General features: G+C 42.3%; 1 protein-coding gene across 1 annotated transcript; it reads right to left on the bottom strand.

Moving 5' to 3' along the window:
- Window positions 1-611: 611 nt before the first annotated feature.
- Window positions 612-20,313, bottom strand: TENT5D (terminal nucleotidyltransferase 5D). The gene is made up of 3 exons (XM_087728383.1): window positions 20,162-20,313; window positions 13,160-13,283; window positions 612-1,905 (listed from the first exon to the last, which is right to left on the bottom strand). Exon 3 carries the CDS (start codon window positions 1,884-1,886, stop codon window positions 711-713), a length of 1,176 nt encoding a protein of 391 aa, XP_087584509.1. The 5' UTR covers window positions 1,887-1,905; window positions 13,160-13,283; window positions 20,162-20,313; the 3' UTR covers window positions 612-710.
- Window positions 20,314-21,009: the final 696 nt, after the last annotated feature.

Genomic DNA, 21,009 nt, shown 5'->3' with positions numbered 1-21,009 from the left:
ATGATCATTGCTGAGAATTCTGGGAGTTGAAGTTCACAAGTCTGGAAGCCACCTTGGGGAAAAGATATATTTATATCAGATTTCCCCAATCTGGTGCCCAAGAAAATTAAATCCAATGCTGGGCTTTAATTCACAAAATTCCCAACCAGCAATGTTTGACATTCTGGGAAATGTAAACCAAACACCATTGGAAAGGTACCAACTTGAAGAAAGCTGCTTCCATAGTGAACTCTCATGGCTGTTGCACTTCTCTTCAGGCATGGCATCATCATCTCCCATCCCCTTGTGTCACTTGTAATACCTTATCGCTGGCTACCCTTTTCTAGCCTTGGCCAACTATTGCAATAAAGAGAGAAGAACACAAATTGGTACTTGAAAAAACAACAACACAAAGAGATCATCATTTTACGGCACTAGATGAGTAATGCAACGTGTAGTTAGTCAAAACACAATCCCCCTGATATACAAGTCAATCTTTCCCAAGCTGCCTGAAGGTTATTTCAAGGTCTGGACCAATTGATGGACCTTTGATGGACCTTTGCAACAACGCACATGTACAGGTGGGGTACACACACCAAAAGATGTCCCGCTAATCAAAAGTGGTGGGAAAATTTGCTTTAACGAGGACTTTATTTCGAAGAGAACTGTTGGGTGGAGCAAGGGCAAAGGAAGAGTTGATTGATGTAAGGCAAGGAGGTTTTCGTGATCGGCTACACCATGCCACTTTGCATGTGTATGTGGAAGGAATAGGGCTGGTAGATAATAGACGGTTGTCCATGAGCGATATAGTAATTGCTGAAGTTCCTGTCACTGATATAAGGGGCAGGCTGATAGTAGCAGGTTACGTTGGCTACATTGGGGATGATGTTCTGCTCTCCCAGTACTTTGAGAGCCAGGATTGTAATCATATTTAGTGTTTGCCTTCGTTCGTGGCCCATAAGGCAGACCGTGCTCTCGTTCACAACACCGCGCAAGGTCATCAGGTAGTCGTACTTGCTCTTCTCTTCCCCGATGAAGTGATTGCGCAGGTAAGACTCAATCTTCCGCTGTTGCTCAGCTACATCTGGAAAGTCAATGAAGAACCGAGAACACATATAACGTTCCAATGACTTGATCTCGACTTCATCCGCCGGCTTAAAATCCCGGACCAGGAGATTGCTGTATTTCAAAAGACCTCCTCCGCGGATCTCTTCCGGGTTCCTGGTAGCAATCAGCTTGTATTTCAAGTGGTCCATAGCTTCCTCAAAATCTCCGTACATGCTCTCTGCAATGACAGACAGCTCTGCGTCTTCGGTAAGTTTGCCATTCGCATCACTGTAGACATCCAAAACAGTGTCAAGGATGATCTGAAAGGAATCTACACTGAACTCAAACTGCCTCCGCAGGGAGTTGACGAACTTGAGCTCCACATTTTTGCCACTGTTGTTGGACAGGGAGATGAGGCTCCAGCGATCATGATCGGTGGACACTTTCACCATCTTCTGGACATACGCCTCCTTCATGGTCTGTGCTGTGATTTTTTCCTTGTTGACGCCTTTCGGTAGAAAATCCAAGAGGCAATTCAAGACAGATTCCTTCACGACCTGGAATTCATGCGCGCTGGGAAGCTCCACCCCAAAAATGATGTCCAGGTCTTTGTAGCTGGTGCCATTTTGCTTCACCAGGATGTGACTCGCCGTGGATCCGTTCAAGCGAATGTCATGGACAACGATCTGTTTCTTTATCAGTTGCTCTTTGACGACATGAATGATGTCTTTTGGCTTTACCTCTAAAGTTGGAAAATTCCCTCTTCCGTGAATGGGGATCACCTCAGTCAGCACTTGATCCAGTATTTTAATCTGTTCCCAGGTGAGATAACTGAATCTGTGATCTAAACCCTCAGTCATCCTGAAATCAGGTGGTCAACTAAGAAGAAAAGCACAAAAAAAGAGAGGAAGAAGTCAGGAACATCTTAAAAGTTAATACATTTGGCAGGGTGGTTGCATGATAAAAACTTAAGTTAGAATTGATTGACTGATCAATTGATTGATCTGGAGCTGGGGAAGAAATGATAACTTCAGTAATTCCACTGGCCCAGGAGATATTGACTATGGTCTCCATGCTTGCTTTCAAGATTTGCATACGGGCCATCCTTCTCAACTTCAAAATATTTATAACAGGTTTTAATGCAAATTTATATGAGTCTGTAGCTTTTTACAGGACCAAGAACCTTGAACGGACACTGTTTTGAACCTGGCTTGAGATAAACTCTGTGTATAAAGTATTGACAAAGATGCCACCTTAGACTCCTGTCCTACTGCTAAATGTTATCCCAGAATGCCTTTTACCCAGAATGTGTGCAGAATTTTTGAATGAACTATTCAAAAACTAAACAATTCCCTAATTCCCTATCTCCTTATCTTCTTAGGACTATAACTTTGTTGCTTGTGTCTTATGATTGATAGCATTTACTTAGTATCCTAGTATGATTTATGTTGATTGCTTATTTAGCATCCACGACTATCAGTAAGTGTTGTATCGAATGTTTTATTATGAATGTATTTTTATAATAGGGACATGGTGGCTCAGTGGCTAAGACACTGAGCTTGTCGATCGGAAAGGTCGGCAGTTCGGAGGTTCAAATCCCTAGTGAGCTCCCGTTATTTGTCCCAGCTTCTGCTTACCTAGCCATTCAAAAGAAGATAAAAAATGCAAGTAGAATAATAGGGACCATCTTTGGTGGGAAGGTAACAGCGTTTGAGTGCCTTCAGCGTTTAGTCATGCTATTTGACTATCTGAGAGATCGTCTCCTGCTACACACCTCCCAATGTTCGATAAGAACTCACAGGTTAGGCCACCTCCGGGTGCCGTCTGCTGGACAATGCCGGCTGGCGACCACTCGGGGGAGAGCCTTTTCTGTTGCTGCTCCGGCTCTGTGGAACGAGTTACCAACAGAGATCCGGACCCTCCCCACCCTTGCAGCCTTCCAAAAAGCCACCAAAACCTGGCTGTTCCGGCAGGCCTGGGGTTGCTGACTCAAACCAGGTCAACCCCCAATTAATCCGGATGTATGTTGTGTTTTTAAAATGTTTGTATTGTTGTATGTTCTTCCCCTGTATGTTATTTTATTCTATTCGTACTTGTAAGCCGCCCTGAGTCCCCCCCGGGATTGGGCGGCATATAAACCCATTAAATTGACAATTGAAATTGATGCCGGCCACATGACCATGGAGACATCTTTGGATAATGCTGGCTCTTCGGTTTTGAAATAGAGATGAGCACTGCCCCCTAGAGTTGGGAATGACTAGCACCTATGTGCGAGGGGAACCTTTACCTTATTTTTACAGTGACTATGATAATGATCTATCACTATTGTTGCATGTATACTGAGAGCTTATGCACTGGGGACAAATTCCTTGTGTGTCTAGTCACTCTTGGCCAATAAAGAATTCTAATTCTAATAATTCTAATTCTTATAATTCTAAACATCCCATGAGATAGTGGGGCTCTTAGTTTTTTGTAGCAGTTTGAAGTAGAGCAGTTGCCAAAGCACGCTGTAAATATATAGCATTTCTATTTTATTTTCACCCCCTAATCACCTGATTCATGCTGCATATCAGTTGAAGAGTTCTTGCATGCCCATTTATTTTAATTTGCTTGCTTCTATTAAATGTGTTGCTTGAGAGGGAATTTTGGATTCTGGTTTTTCCCTGATAGCTATATTGCTGGGCGGGGAGGGGGGGGGGTGGTTGCTCTATTCTGAATCATACCATTAGCTCAGTTTGACTAATAAAAACACACAATTCACCACTTAGAGGAGCATTAAAACAAGGCAGCCACAGGGTGTACTTAACCACCAAATGTTGACATATGCACTTTCACACTTACTCTGTGTGCTGCCAGTTTCACCACCCAAACACTCGGTTGAGTTCTGCTACTGCAATTTGAAGCCTGGCTGGTGAGGCCAGCTAGTGCCCTCCCCACACACACAATTAGAGCAGAAACAGAAAATGATCCTAGTTGTGGTTTCGCCCACCACTACCATTTTTTGCAATGTTAGCTTTTCACAGCAAGGGAAGAAATTTTCAGTTAAAAGAGGCAAAGCACCTGCCAGAGTAATAGCAAAAAAACCTCTCTTTTAGCTGGAAACGGCAGAAGAAGGGGAAAAGCCAGAGAGAGACATCTCAGAAATTAGATGGCCCAAATCGAGCCATCTCAATTTCAGAAAAGCCCTGTGAAATTATCTTAGTAATACTTTCTCTGGATGAAAATATGAGTTGATTGACTTAATCAAGTAACCCCCCTGGGATGGGGTTTTAATATACACTAATACAAATATTAGAAAAAGAACCAAAGAAGAAAGCCTAGTGAATAAATAAGACAGAAAATAGAAAATAATGAGGAGGAGGAGGAGGAGGAGGAGGAGGAGGAGGAGGAGGAGGAGGAGGAGGAGGAGGAGGAGGAGGAGGAGGAGGAGGAGAGGGGAGGAGGAGGGAGGAGGAGGAGAAAGAATGGAGGGAGGAAGGGAAAGAAGAAAAGAAGGAAGGAAAAATGGCAAAATAAAAATTAAAAATCAGTTTCTGAATGTCGCCAACAGAACATTTGGGAGTCAATTGCTTTCCTGGACAGTTATTATGGGTTGCTATAAAACTAAATGTTCCAATGTTGTGATTTTAAATCTGAACTCTATGAATGTAATTAAGTGAAAATTACACAGCTGTGTAATTAAAAGTAATTATAACAGTTAAATACACCATCAAACATGGCAGGCAAGCACTTTTTAAATTTTAAAAAAATCAAGTTATGATTATAAGTTTCTTCATTTCTGCTCAAGCAATCATCTGACTAGTAACAGTGGGCAGTATTTGCTCATTTCTCCAATAAAACGTTTGTGATCTGGCAATATTTGATATACTTCTAAAAATGGACTTGTTGCCTGTTCAGTTTTTCTACGCTTGCCACCTCTCTGATCAAAAGACCATACCAAGTATGATCTGGTGTCGTAGTGTTTCACTACACAAAATGAGGAATTTGACATTCTTTGGGTGGAGTAACATAGCTGTGGTTGTGGTTGTGGGACTGGGGAGAACAATGGAAATGGAAGAATTAATGGACTCCTTTATTTGTTTAGCATATGGCATATCATACCCGAACTGGCTATCTATCTATCTATCTATCTATCTATCTATCTATCTATCTATCTATCTATCTATCTATCTATCTATCTCTATCTATCTATCTATCTATCTATCTATCTATCTATCTATCTATCTATCTATCTATCTATCTATCTATCTATCATCTTATCCACTTATCATCCATCTATGTCCCATATCTATCTGTCTGTCTGTCTGTCTGTCTGTCTGTCTGTCTGTCTGTCTATCTATCTATCTATCTATCTATCTATCTATCTATCTATCTATCTATCTATCTATCTATCTATCTATCTATCTATTTTTCTATCTATCTATCTATCTATCCATCCATCCATCCATCCATCCATCCATCCATCCATCCATCCATCCATCCATCCAGGTTGGTTCAAATGTGGAAAGTTCTGTGCATGACTTTAAGAGACTCCGGGCCAAGTTTGCCTTGCCCTGTGTTTGGAAACTAGTTATCTGGCAGCGCTCCAAATGAGATAAGGTGCGTGTGGATAAACATTCCTCTGAAAGACTGTTTGTTAAAGCTTTGCTGACTGTGAATGAAAGGAATTCACAGTTGTGTAAACAAAAGAGGTTTTGCAGGGACTTTGCTTCTTGCTTTCTAAGGAAGCCTGGGTCAGAACAGTCGTGTGAGGTGTGAATCCTATTCAGGATTGTCCATTGCTGATGTGGTAGTTCAAACCGTGGCACTTCATTGATATGTCTTCCTAAGTCTGGGCATTCAGTGACCCATTTGGCTTTCCATTGGGTATAGGGCTGATGTCCTATATGGATAGAGCCAAGGTGGCGCAGTGGTTAAATGCAGCACTGCAGGCTACTTCAGCTGACTGCAGTTCTGCAGTTCGGCTGTTCAAATCTCACCGGCTCAGGGTTGACTCAGCCTTTTACCCTTCCGAGGTGGGTAAAATGAGGACCTGGATTGTTGTTGGGGGCAATATGCTGACTCTGTAAACCGCTTAGAGAGGGCTGAAAGCCCTATGAAGCAGTATATAAGTCTAACTGCTATTGCTATTGCTATGTCGTGCCAGTGCAGTGGTGGGATTCAAATAATTTAACAACCGGTTCTCTGCCTTAATGATTTCTTCCAAACTGCTTAGAAAGTTAACAACCGGTTCTCCTGCAGTGGTGCGAACTGGCTGAATCCCACCACTACACCAGTGGGAAACTCCTTTGATTCTCTGTGATTCTTTGATGGATTCCAGAATTTGGCATTTAGCCTTAGAACAAGAAATACTGTATATCTCAATGAATCTAACCTCCTGTCCCATGTGGGACTCCGAAATAAAATAGCCCCATCAAATAGGAGCATGGACTTGATTTGAATGCATAACATTTCTCTGGAAAATTGAAATGGAAAAATTGTACTCATCCACCGGTTCAATTTGCAAAATTGATTGCACCCTGAAATTGAACATGTCACTGCATATCTGCAGCCTTGCCTCCCACAACTGAGGCCGACATTCTGACTTGTCCTACAATTAGGATGATTTAAAAAAAACAGATTTTGATTTTCTACTACATGATAGCAATAGCAATAGCAGTTAGACTTATATACCGCTTCATAGGGCTTTCAGCCCTCTCTAAGCGGTTTACAGAGTCAGCGTATCGCCCCCACAGTCTGGGTCCTCATTTCACCCACCTCGGAAGGATGGAAGGCTGAGTCAACCTTGAGCCGGTGAGATTAGAACCGCTGAACTGCAGATAACAGTCAGCTGTAGTGGCCTTCAGTACTGCACCCTAACCACTGCGCCACCTCGGCTCTTGGGGCCTCTTGGGGACTTGAAGGCTACTGTCATCTCTACCTTCACTTATCTTTTCTCAAGGCTAACATGCCCAGTTCCTTTGATCTCATGGATTCCTGTCCCCTTATCATTCTTTTTGCCCTTTTTATTCTCTGATCTTTCTCCGTCTGTGATGCTCAGCATTGATCAAGTGCAGGCAAGATTTTTGACCGATGCAGAACATAATGGAATTATTACTTCTCAATGGTGAAGCTGAAAATTACATGAGCCCTTTTCTGCAGCCATGTCCTATTGGTGATAGGGATTTAATTTGATCAGCAAGTTCACACACATACCCCTGCTGAGAGAGATATCAGCAAGTTCAGAGAGAGGGGGGGGGAGAGGGAGAGGGAGGGATAGAGGGAGAGGGAGGGAGAAGAAGAAAGAAAATGTAAGCAAAAATGTTGTGATGAATACTGGCATTATTTTGAATATTAATTATTGTGGAACACAGATTTTTTTGTTGAATTTATTTATATGTTTATCGGCATCCTGCCTTTATTATTTCTACATTAACTCAAGGTAGTGAATACACACAATATTCCATCCTCCTCTCTCACAACAACAGCCTAATGAAGTGAGTTGGGGTGAGAAAGAAGGACTGGGACAAAGTCACCCAGCCAACTTTCATGCCAAAGACAGAACTAGAACTCACAGTCTCCTGGTGATTGACCCAAAGTCACCCAGCCAACTTTCATGCCTAAGGCGGGACTAGAAGTCACAGTCTCCTGGTGATTGACCCAAAGTCACCTAGCCAACTTTCATGCCTAAAGTGGGACTAGAACTCATAGTCTCCTGGTGATTGGTCCAAAGTCACCCACTCAGCTTTCATGTCTGAGACAGAACTAGAACTCACAGTCTCCTCCTGACTGGCCCAAAGTCACCCAGTCAGCTTTCATGCCTGAGACAGAACTGGCCCAAAGTCACCCAGTCAGCTTTCATGCCTGAGACAGAACTCACAGTCTCCTGGTGATTGGCCCAAAGTCACCCAGCTTTCATGCCTAAGGCAGAAGTAGAACTCACAGTCTCAAGATGATTGACCCAAAGTCACCCAGCTAGTTTTCATGCCTAAGGCAAGATACAACTCACACTCTCCTGGCTTCTAGTTGCTGCCTTAACCACTAGATTAAACTGACTCATGCCTCTGTTTGAGGACTTTTTAAGGGCTATTATAGGTCAAAGATGCTTGTCCTCGGCTGAGGAGAAGCCAAAGCTTAGAAGTAGAAGGCTAATTGGTATACTGAACTTATACAGAGACTCAGCTTCGATTCTTGGCATCTCCAAGCATCTGGAAAAACTTCAGCCTGGATCCCCATCTTTCAAAACATCGGCTGAATTGTCGTGCACATTAAAATATCTCTTTCCCAACAACATTGACTCATTCATCAATCTATCTTTTACACTCATGCACCTTGTTCAAATTTTGCTTCTAAAATTAAGTTAAGGCTTAGATTGGTTCCTGGCTGACAGAAAACAGAGATGAAGAAAAGGGAAGATGACTTATAGAGAAACCCCTGGAAAGAGATGCAGCTGCCATGGAAACCAGAGATAATGGAGCAAATCCTGAAGCCTTAGATAGGCATAGATGTAATCAAAGGCCTGCCTGCCTTATGAGTCAGAAAACAGAAGAGCATTGGACTGCATGCTGGAGGATTTTAGGGGGAAAAGACTGTTTGCTAAAATTCAGGATGTATGAAGCAAAAGAGAAAAGACCACACTGGCTTATAAAAATGGTGATAAATATTCCATTTAAAATATGGCAGACTTAACCAAAATTTGATAAAACCCAGCCCTACTGGAGGAATGGGTAGAAAGCAAAAGTAAGGGATGTGGTGGTTCAGTGGCTAAGATGCTGAGCTTGTTGATCAGAAAGGTTGGCAGTTTGGCGATTCGAATCCCTAGCACCGCATAAAGGAGTGAGCTCCCATTACTTGTCTCAGCTTCTGCCAACCTAGCAGTTCAAAAGCACATAAAATGCAAGTAGAAAAATAGGAACCACCTTTGGTGAGAAGGTAACAGCGTTCAGTGCGCCTTTGGCATTTAGTCATGCTGGCCACATGACCATGGAGACGTCTTTGGACAGCGCTGGCTCTTTAGCTTTGAAACAGAGATGAGCATCGGCCCTAGAGTGGGGAACGACTAGCACATATGTGCAAGGGAAACCGTTACCTTTACCTTACGGGAGGAATTCTAAACATCCACTCTGGAGACAGAGAAAAATAAACTTGATGGGACTTAGTTGATTTAGGATAATGCTGATGTCTATCATAGTATCCATTGGGAAATATTATGGTTCTGGGTGGAATAGTCTGATTACATTCTGGCCAACTATTTCTTCTAAACAATTACTTACAAGAAAACCACACCTTCAAAGGTAAATTAGTTTTCAAATGAAATGGATGGAGATTGTATGTAAATTGCAATATTCCTCCAAAAACTCTGGGTAATGGTCAGTAAAAATGCCCAGAAATATGTATGCAATCTGTGATTTATATAGTTTTGTATAAGCATGCCATATATTGATAAGAACCATGGTGGTGCAGTGGTTAGAATGTAGAATTGCAGGCTAATTTTGCCGACTGCCAGCAGTTCAATTCTGACTAGCTCAAGGCTGACTCAGCCTTCCATCCTTCCACAAGTAAAATGAGGACCCAGAGTGTTGAAGGCAATATGCTGATTCTCTAAACCGCTTAGAGAGGGTTGTAAAGCACTATGAAGTGGTATACAAATTTAAGTGTTATTGCTATTGTTATTGCTATTCCGATTTAGGAAAAACTGATCACGAGTCAGACAATGCAATCCATCAGTTTGCATGTAAAAAAAAAACTCTAGATGAAAAAAAATTCAGGTTGTTTGGGGGGAAATCTAATTTTCTTGAAAAATCTAATTTGTTTGAAAAAACAAAAACAAATTCATTTGCACATTGGAATGTGAATCAATGAATTATTGCCCTTTGGCCACTAAACAAAAATGCAATCACATCACAATTAAAGTACCATACTTAAAATAAAAAATCAGCTTAATGCACTCAGCTCCGGTGCATCTACAATAATTGGGTGCTCATCTTAATAGTAACATAAAAGTACTTGGCAGCCATTTTAGTTATACCTGAACTCATATTTGCAAGACAGTTAAATTACATAAAATACTGTAAACCATTCCTTCCTGGGAATCTCAAAAGTAGTTGATCTATATATTCCTTTTCTGTGGTTATATAAAGGACATGGGATAATAGGAGAACACATGCTACAATTTTGATGGCCCCCAATTCACAAGATGAAATGCTACTAAAGGACTGGAATTTGGCAAAAAAAAACACCACCCCAAATTGTGAAAAAGATCTGGTGCTGATATGAAACTTTGGGAACACAGCTTCTCACGTCATCACACCAAGAGTAAGAAATGGAAAAATAGAAGGAGCTAAGAGGAAAAGGTCATTCAATAAAAATGAGCCAATCTCCTCTAGTAGGGACTCGCTAGAGCTGCTCCCATTAAGCTAATGTCAACAACCACATTGACAGCCTTTGTAATACTACCTTATCTCAAGATAAGGCATGGTTTACTACTGTAATCTTTTCATGCTATTAGCATTCTAGGCATCTCATCAAACATTTAATGAGTAACCCATTACCATATGCTACTTTACTTTTAGTAACATCTGGAGGAAATGAGAGGAGCTATACAAGGAAAGCTATGCTCCTGGGGAGGGAAGCTATGACAGCATCCTAAAAAGCAGAGACATCCCCCTGCCAAAAAAGTGTGTATAGTCAAGTTGGTTTTCCCAGTTGTAATGGATGACTGTGAAAGTTGGACTATAAGAAAGTCTGAGCGCCAAAGAATTGAGGCCTTTGAACTCTGGTGCTGGAGAAGACTCCTATGAGTCCCTTGGACTGCAAGGCGATCCAACCGGTCAGTCCTAGAGGGGATCAACCCTGACTGCTCTTTAGAAGGCCAGATCCTGAAGAGGAAACTCAAATACTTTGGCCACCTAATGAGAAGGAAGGACTCACTGGACAAGAGCCTAATGCTGGGAAAGATGGAGGGCAAAAGAAGAAGGGAGCAACAGAGAATGAGCTGGCTGGCTGGAGTCACCAAAGCAGTCGGTGTGAGCTTAAATGGACTCCAGAGGATGGTAGAGGACAGGAAGGCCTGGAGGAACATTGTCCATGGGGTCGTGATGGGTTGGACACAACTTCACAACTAACAACAACAACAAACACAACGACAGACAGCTTAAAAACAATTCGATTTTCTAAGGTTTGATCAGGAAAGATTCCTCACCCTGTCCCTCAATCTCTGTACAGTAGTTGGAATGCTGGTGCAAACACCAGTATTTAGTGCTCCACACACCTATGCCTGGGGAGCTCTGCCTGATGCTACCTGGGTTAAATCAGGAAGGGCAGAGATGGGAATATTCTAATACTGGGGTGTCAAATTCCATTTCATTGAGGGCTGCATCAGGGTAGTGTTTAACCTCGCCGGGGGGGGGGGCACGGTATGTATGGCCAGCTTGATGTCATTTGTGTCAGGGGTGCCTGTGGTGGCCTGAGTGTTCTGCCAGCGAAAACCGGCTCCCGAGTTTCATTTTTGGCTGCCACAGCCTCCTGCAACCCTCTGCCAGTGGAAATGGAGCTGGGAGGGCTGTGTGCATGGGCCAGATCTAAGTACTCTGCAGGCCGGATCCAGCCCCTGGGCCTTGAGTTTGACACTCCTGTTCTAATATCTCATTGGTAGAGTGTCTCACAAGGCCCCACTCTCTTGGGCAGATAAAGCTGGAAGATATCTAATGAAGGAATCCATCTCTTGCAGCACCAGCTTGCTGGCTTCTCTAGTTCAGATTCCTAAGTGTGCTAGGTTGATTCATCGATTGAAATCAATTGATTAAATTGATGGTGTGGTTCTTTAGGGCATTTCATGGTGCTAGTTCAGAATATAAAATTATTTTTCTTGATAGACCATTAATGGCTCATTATCTAGGATTGCTTTTCTTGATAGACTATTGAGATTATAAGAGGAGAGTTAAAACTGTTGTTCAAATCATTTGTAAATAAATCCATGAGCTGCATTGTTCTGGTGAATTGTTAATATTTTTCTTCTTCTTTCCAAATGACAGACAATGATTTTATGAAATGCCAATACAGTATTTATGTTTTTCTCAATCATTTGGGATGATTGTGCTGAAGGCTGAGGCAAATTGGTATAGAAAAAGGCATACCTAGTTGTGATAGTTTAATCCATCTTTAGAGTAGAATAGAGTAGAGTAGAGTAGAGTAGAGTAGAGTAGAGTAGAGTAGAGTAGAGTAGAGTAGAGTAGAGTAGAGTAGAGTAAAAAAGAATAGAATTCTTTATTGGCCAAGTGTGATTGGACACACAAGGAATGGTATGGAATGGAATGGAATGGAATGGAATGGAATGGAATGGAATAGAATAGAATAGAATAGAATAGAATAGAATAGAATAGAACAGAACAGAACTCCTTATTGGCCAAGTGTGGTTGGACACACAAGGAATTTGTCTCTGGTACAGAAGCTTTCAGTGTACATACAACAACAAAGTAATATAATCATGATAAGATAGGAGGAGGTAATAGAAAAGATGAGAAGGATAAAAGCCATACAGGCCTACTACTTAGGTAAATATCCTCGGGCATAAGACAGTACTGTGGCAATTAGGTATTCAAAAGAGTGATGGCATGGGGGGAACTTATCTATATCTAGTTGTTTTGGCATGCAATGCCCTATAGCGCCATCCCGAGGGGAGAAGTTGAAACACTTTATGTCCAGGATGTGAGGGTTCTGTAGATATTTTCTCAGTCCTCTTTCTGGCTCGTATACAATATACAGGTCCTCAACGGAAGGCAGGCAAATGACTCTTTTTCCCCGAGAGTCATTTGCTTTTACCCAAGTGAATGACTCTTTCCTACTTTTAATGAGATTAGTTCAGTAGGAAATCTGGTTTATGAGACACCATAAGAAGAAGGTGAACTGCGTTCAGTTGTTCAGCTCTGTCTCATAGGCCAGGAATCTATAAAGAATGATGTTGTCAATTGGACCTGATAGGTTGCTGTGGGAATACACTTGTCATTTTTTTTCTAGATGAACAAATCTCATGTCCCTTGAATGTTTGCATTTTGTCACTCGTTGCAAGATAATATCACCCGTTACTATTTCTACTACAGGTGATCCACTTTTTCAATATATTTTCTAGAAAGAAGAGAGCATTTTTAAAACTTACGATGGTTGGATTCTTGCCAAGCATGCACTTCTGCAGAATTAATGTGATGATTCACTGGTTTTTTTGGCAAAAATACAAACGGTCATCTTGCCACGAATAAAATCATGAACCTCCCAAGAAAATGCTGTGGAATAAAACAGACAATAATAGAGAAATTGTTTTTATATAATGTCAGTCTGGTCACAGAATAAATCAAATGTTAGAATGATTAAATCCTGTATCCACAATGTCTTATTTAGACACAAGAACCAAGGACTGTTGTGATTCATTAGACTTATATAGCAATAGCACTTAGATTTATATACCACTTCACAGTGTTTTACAGCCCTCTCTAAGTGGTTTACAGAGTCGACATCTTGCCCCAGCAATCTGGGTCATCATTTTACTGGCCTCGGAAGGATGGAAGGCTGAGTCAACCTTCAGCTCATCAGGATCAAACTCCAAGCTGTGGGCAGAGTTAGCTTGCAATAGCACTTATATACTACTTTACAGTGCTTTACAGCCCTCTCTAAGTGGTTTAGAGAGTCCGCCTCTTGCCCCCAACAATCTGGGTCCTCATTTTACCCACCTCGAAAGGATGGAAGGCTGAATCAACCTTGGGCCTGGTGAGATTCGATCTGCCAAATTGCTGGCAGATGGTGTTCAGCAGAAGTAGCTTGCAGTACTGCACTCTAACCACTGCACCACCGCAGCTCATTATCCATTTCCTTCAGCAGCTCAGGGTAATGAACATCACATGCCCTGCTCCACATTTTCCCCACAACAGCCCATGATGCAAGTTGGGATGAAAGAGTGTGTGATTGGTCCAAAGTCTTTAAGGATCAACATCAGATTTGCTGAAACCAACTAGGTTGTCGATCCCAAGACAGAAACAGGTGTCATTAAAGCTTAAGATGGAAGACCAGAACAATCATATTCAAGAGCTTTACAGACTGGGTGGGGAAGGCTGGTGGGCAATATTAACCCATGGGCTGGTACTATATCTGTGGTAGACAGAGTTCATATCCATTTGGACCATTGGCATCGCATGCCTTTAAAAAGATGTTCTTCATTGATAAAATGACTAGACAATAGAAAGAGGAAGAGGAAACCGTGAAGGAAACAATGATCATGGGCTAAAAACTTTGGGTACAATATTGAATTGGAGCACTGGGAAAAATTATGGGGGGAAAATATAAATTGACTATGTTGGCATCATACAAGGAAAGCATCTACAAAATGTTTTATAGGTGGCATTCATCCCCGGCAAGATTGGCCAAAATGTTCACAAATAGATCTCCAAACTGTTGAAAATGTATCCACCAACAGGGGACCTTCTATCATATGTGGTGGACATGTCCGAAAGCCAAAGAATTCTGGACAAAAATTCAAGAATGGTTAGAAGAAATAACAGAACAAAAAATTGAAAGGAAGCCTAAGCTGTTTCTTCTAGGAATAAGCCGAGGTGGCGCAATGGTGCAGTACTGAAGGCCACTACAGCTGACTGTTATCTGCAGTTCAGCGGTTCAAATCTCACCGACTCAAGGTTAACTCAGCCTTCCATCCTTCCGAGGTGGGTGAAATGAGGACCCAGACTGTGGGGGCAATATGCTGACTCTGTAAACCGCTTAGAGAGGGCTGAAAGCCCTATGAAGCTGTATATAAGTCTAACTGCTATTGCTATTGCTATTGCTAATAATAAAAAAATATTAGTAAGTATATCCAATATATAATGACTCATATAATCATTGCTGCCAGAATCTCATTTGTAGATTTCATTAAAAAAAGGTGCTAGGATAAACGGAAATGGACAAACTAACGATGGAACTAAGAGAGAGAGAGAGGAAACAGAGTACAAGATATGGAATAGGTGGTATAACTGGCTTGAAAAGAGATGTAAAATCAATGCATAATGAATACATAGTAAACACAATCAAAGGAGATGGCATATACTTAGAAAGGATAGAAATGGAAATATTGTATATACACGTGAATATTGTAAAAATGAGAAAGGAATATGTATATGAAAACAGGTTGCAAAATGGAAAACCTGAAATTAGAAAAAAGAAGTACCAAAAATGGAAAGCTGTAAAAATGTAATTGTGATTTTAATGTTTGGAAAATGTCAAGTAAAAACACTTAAAAAAGAAAAAGAAACAGAAGACAGAAAGGAGGAGAAAAAAAAAGAGGAAATGTTAAAGTGGAGAGTTGCTAAAGAAGATGATGTTAAGTATTATTGTTATGACATTATTATCAATATTATTGTGATGAATATCATAGCAAATATGTGGATCATGACCGCTTAAGAACAACTGTACCCAGACCACACACTGTTTGATGAACATTGAATTTTTATATGTTATATCAATAAAATAAATAAAACATGAAAAAAACAGATGTTCTTCACCTTTGCTTGAAAAGTTATAGGAAGAAAACCCAACAACTTTGTTTCCAATTTTGGTAAGTCATTTGGATGCTGCATTGCACTTCTTAAAGGAAATCCAAGGAAAATAATAAGGGGAGCAGATAGTCATGACTAACTCAATTTTCACTACTTTTGGTGAGCCTACTTACTAAGCCCAGCTTCCATATTATTGCTCAAAACCCAAGGTTTTGGGTGGTTTAGACTCATTTTCGATGTTACAATGTGCAAACTTGCCAGTAGAAACATGAAAGATGCCCCATCCCAACTGATTGACCAGTTTAAGAAAATCTTTCCTTACTTGACAAAACCTCCTCATTTCATAGAGTTGAACCACTTTAGAAAGTGCTGGGAGCCAAAAAATAAAAGCAAAATGACAAGATTTATTCATTTGTTCATTCATTCATTCATTCATTTCCTCAAGCATGTATTAGATAACATATATCAATATGATTTTGGATACATGAAATGGATATGAATAAAAAGAAACATTAGGACAGGAATGGTAGGTTGGTGCGCTTATGCACGCCCCTTACAGACCTCTCAGGAATGGGGTCGACAGTAGACAGTCTAATGGTAAAGTTTTGGGGGTTTCAGGAAGAAACCACAGAGCCAGGTAGTGTATTCCAGGCATTGACCACTCTGTTACTAAAGTTGTATCTTCTGCAAAGTTCATAAATGAAGCTATCAGGGCCAAGGCGGGTGGTCAGGAAGGAACAAAGCATCCAATTCTCCTCCTAGGTTAATGAGGGGAAAGGAGATGGGGAAGGAAGCTGGCTTCAATTACATCCAGAAAATATGAAAGGAAGGAGGCTTTTTTGACCGAAAGCCTGGGTCTGAAGGCCATTCATAAAACTGCAATTGTTCATTACATGTAATAGTTGAGTTTGAAAGAACTGGACAAGTCTTTAAAATTGAATTAAGAAGGCACAGAATGACATCTACCAGCTTTTCTTATGTTTCTAACAAGAGGCCAATGATATATTTTATAACGATATACTGTCTAATTTCTTTCTTTCTGGGAAACAAGCGCTCGCGTTGTGAAAAGAAATGGGGACAAGGGAAAAAAAACACCTCACCGGTCTGATTCACACAATAGAATTAAACCGCAGTGGCTTAAATGAAAGTTATTCAACAAACCTCCACCAGAACAAAAGAAGGTTTCATCACCTGCTTTCTAAAAATATGTAGATGTGGTCGATCAAGATATTTATTTACAATAAAGATGTTTAAGAAGAAGGCAAACCACTTCTGAAATCTTGCCAAGAAAACTGCAGGAACCTGTCCAGGCAGTCATCAACACTGACTTAAAGGCACACACAATAATATTGAAGCCAGCCTTAGTCTAGTGTAAGTCATCGACAGTCACAAAATTTGAGTTAATTACTATATATTACCATTATTATTTTCCTTGGATTTCCTTTAAAAAGGGCAAGGCAGCATCCAAATGCCTTATCAGCTCCAGTCAAAACTGGAAACAAAATTCTTGGGTTTTGTAGTATAACTTTTCAACACAACACAGACACACACATTTGAGACCCTAAATTGAAACGACTTTCATTTGGATAGTTCTTGATTCATGCAGAAATGCAGTTTTTCAGCAGCCCCCTCGCCAACCAGAACATAGCAGCTTCACCCTGTTCTCCTATATTTGCGTTATTGCCCAAGATCTAAAACTCAACGGGTCCCCCCATGTACAAAAACAAACCCTAGATTGGCATTAGAGATTTGTTTTCAAGCCAGCTTGGTACACGGAGATAAAGTGAAGGATGCTGTGTTGCACCACCACAACTTTGGGTTCTGCGTCTGCTCCAGCATGTTGGTGTTGCCCAGCTTCCAGCTGTGATGGAAAATAAGGAGGAGGAAAGAGCTTAAGAGAATTTGATGGTTTCTTCCAAAGGGGATAACTCTCGTGCTGATTCATTGCAGCTTTGGGCTACCGACCCCCTGGGGGGAAAAACAATGTACAAAGAAGAAACCCAGGGAATCAATTGAAAAGGATCATGTTAGAGAGACAGCTGTAGTAGTTACCCCTGCTTTTGACCTCCTGAAGTTCTAAGCTCCGGACTGCAAATGTTTGGACAACTTCAATCAATCAATGACCGGCCAGGAGGAATTGAATACATCTGATCCAGCTCAAACTGCTTTTGATTGCTTGGGGGTGGGGGCGTGGTGGAGAGCAAATCCCTCAGACCAATGATTCATTCAGGAAATTCTCCTGTCACCAGAGTGTCCTTGAGACAGTTGGTGGGGATAATTAGGAGGTGGAATTTGAAAGGAAAAATCATCTCATTGTGACAGCAAAGTTAATCATCCAAGTTTTTTTTAAAAAGGAGGAGGAAATGGGATAAGAGGAGGGGAGGGGGGGCAGATCCACAACTGGACATTCAATGTTCAATGCCCAGTCATACTTTCCTACTACTTCATTGCCTCTCCCAGCCCAACCAATTCCTCTTGCAGAGTAGAACTTCTCCATGTGAGCCTCTCCACCAGACACAAGAGGGGCAGCTGAATGAATGAAATCGCAGAAGCTCTCTCCCTAATCTGTGATTTCCCTCACTGCTTTTTCCCCTCCCACCCCGAGGAGGACACGTGTGGGCAGACAGATGCCTCTCGAAAAGAAAACAAGAATGAGCTGTGGATCACCTATGCGTGATCCTAGAGAAGAAAAGAAAAGCAGACCCGTTTATTAACAGCATCCCATAATAGTCAGGTCTTGGGAATGTGACTGAAAAGGGTCTGGAAGGGTTTGGGGGATTGGTGGAAACTTGTCTAGCCCAGAGTTTTTTCTCCACAAAGAGGAAAGTGCATGAATTTTACTAACAGGACAAATTCTACATTCAGAAGAATTTCTGAAGAAGATATCTTCTCATCAAATGTGGGGATTTTTCCTGTCGGAGCAAGCTGAAACAAATCAGAGTGGATGGCATACACACCCTATGTCTCACATAGTTTTATAGATTTTTTTTTAAAAAAACTGAGACCCTCATTAATCAGCAGATGACACCGAAGGAATCCAAGAAGGTTCACAATAATCAAATGAAAAACTCAACAAGTTCCCAGAGAATCCTGGAAATTCAGAGAGCTGCATTGCTTCGTTGAGCCCCCCAAGTGGCTTTTGAAGGAAAGGCAGCTGAAGACTTTGAGTGCTCTATGGATTGTTGAGCAGCTAAGAGAATATTTGTATCTACTTTTAACTGCTGACATTCTACAAGTAAGGGATTATATTCAGGGATTTAAACTTGTAAGCAGAAAAAATGTTGTTGCCTCGACCAGTTGCAGTTCTCACGCAGAGCCTAAGTTTAAGGAATTCATAAAGGCAGGATTCTTAATAGAAAATAGTTCTCCAGATACCATACAAACATGAATTTAAAGCCTACAAATATACACAAGGCCACATACACTGCTTAGATCCTCTCATGTCTTTCCCCAGCTTGTGAGTTCTATGGAATTCAGTTCCCATTTGTAGCCATCAGCACAACAATTGGTGTAGGATATGAACAGATAAATAAATTCTTAGATCAACAGGTACACAAAGCCAGTTGCAACCTACAGAAAACTCAGGGTTTCTGTAGCAATAGCACTTAGACTTATATACCGCTTCCCTGTGCTTTTACAGCTCTCTCTAAATGATTTACAGAGTCAGCTTCTTGCCCCCAACAATCTGGGTCCTCATTTTACCCACCTTGGAAGGATGGAAGGCTGAGTCAATCTTTAACTGTAGCAGTTAAAGAGGGTTGTTTTTTTTAAAACAAAATCTAAAATGCCATCCTTTAATGACTTCTATAATTGGGACAGCTTGTCTGACCTATAGTAAAGCAATAACAGTAATAACAATAGACACATATTGTTCTATTTGAATGGAAATACTTATAAGTGTGATTCTTCTTGAAAGCTTCCAGTACTTTCATGGATATTGGATTATATGGATAAATATTGAAGGCAAGGCTCCAGGGAGGTCCAGAAACAATAGTAACAGTATCCATGGATGGAAACCACACCAAGAAATGTTCCTGAGCTCCATCACACTCTTGTTGGATTGTTCCCTCCAAATCAAGAGGATTTCCAACAATGTCTTGCACGGATTTCAAATCAGGCTGTTTAACCTAACAATTTGCTGACCTTGGGTTCAAAGTCTGGAGGCAAGGGGGAGGGGAGGAGAAAAACCCAAATACTTATCAACCAATACAGTTGGCTATAGAAAGGGGTCTTGAATATTTAGCTGGGACCTAAGGGAGAGAAACCTTCTTGGCCAAGATCTGGTGAAGACTACATTCAAAACTCTGAGCTCCATGTGAGGAGTCCTTATATTAGATCGTGAAGTGTTGAACTATGTTGAACTTCAACTGGTCAATCCCCCAGGTCTCCAGAATGCCTTCCCAATGCAAGGACCCCTTTATCCGAGGCTCAAGAGTTTTGAATGCCACCTTCACCACCAAGCCCGGAGATCACAACACCATCCCCAATAATAATAACAAGAGCAGGAATTCTAATAGCCAAAAAAACCCACAACGATGCTACGAAATGCTGGGGACCTCGCTCACTCCAAGGTCCCCTTGTCTTTCCCGCCCGCTCCTCTGCCCGAAGAGCGAAGTACTCACCGGGACGGCCTCGTGGAAGCGTCAGCTTAAGGTCCCCCCTCTCCCCGCTGGCGTCCCCCAGCCTGCCGGCGAGGGGGTGGGGAGACGCGCCCCTCACTGCCCTTCTCTTCCCTCCGTTTCCTCCCAGAAATGGATGGCTCAGACCCGAGCTGGTAAGTACGCCGGGGGGAGAGCAACGATCGCAAGGTACCCCCAGGACCCGCCAGTCCCCCCCAGAGACGAGGGGGGAATGGGGACTGGAAGGGAGAACCCGACAGCCGGGACCGGGAGGGGAGGGCGGGGGAAGAGAAGCGCGGAGTGGCGGCGCCGCGAGGCTGCTGTCCTCCTCCACGGTGGTGCTGAAATGCGCCCCGACCCTCCCGCTGGCTCGCCCGCTCGCCCGCCTCCCGCGGCTCAGCCCTTGTAGCGTAAAAGAGTGCCCATGGCAACCCCGCGTCACACAGTTTGAGGTGGGGCTGCCGGACAGGGCTTCCACGCCGCCCTGCGCCCCGGCGGAGAGGGGCGCAGGCGTGGGGAGGGGAACGAGGACCTCTCCCCACGCCGGCCGGCAGCCCTTCGCCCGTCTTCGATATTCAAAAGCGCCACCGCCCTTCCCAAAGACGATCGCAGACAACTTTCTTTTAAGGGGGTGGGTGGGTGGGAATCTCCCCTTCCCCCTTGTTTGTAGCCAGCTGGCAGGGCGGAGCTCCGGCACGTTGTTTACCAGCCTGGCTTTTGGGGGAGCCCCGCCTTTTAACGAAAGGTAGGCTTGGAGTCCCCGACAGTTAGGCCCGCTTGAGCCCCGGAGCCATCCTAGCCCACCCCGATTCCATCCCTGTGAACCAGCCGGCTGGTTTCGGTGGAGAAGC

Source organism: Thamnophis sirtalis, unplaced genomic scaffold (assembly GCF_051295495.1).
Source record: "Thamnophis sirtalis isolate CommonGarterSnake01/CBP01778 unplaced genomic scaffold, rThaSir2_p1.2 scaffold_13, whole genome shotgun sequence".
Classification (NCBI taxonomy): Eukaryota; Metazoa; Chordata; class Lepidosauria; order Squamata; family Natricidae; genus Thamnophis; species Thamnophis sirtalis.
This window is presented reverse-complemented; position numbering and strand designations above follow the sequence as displayed.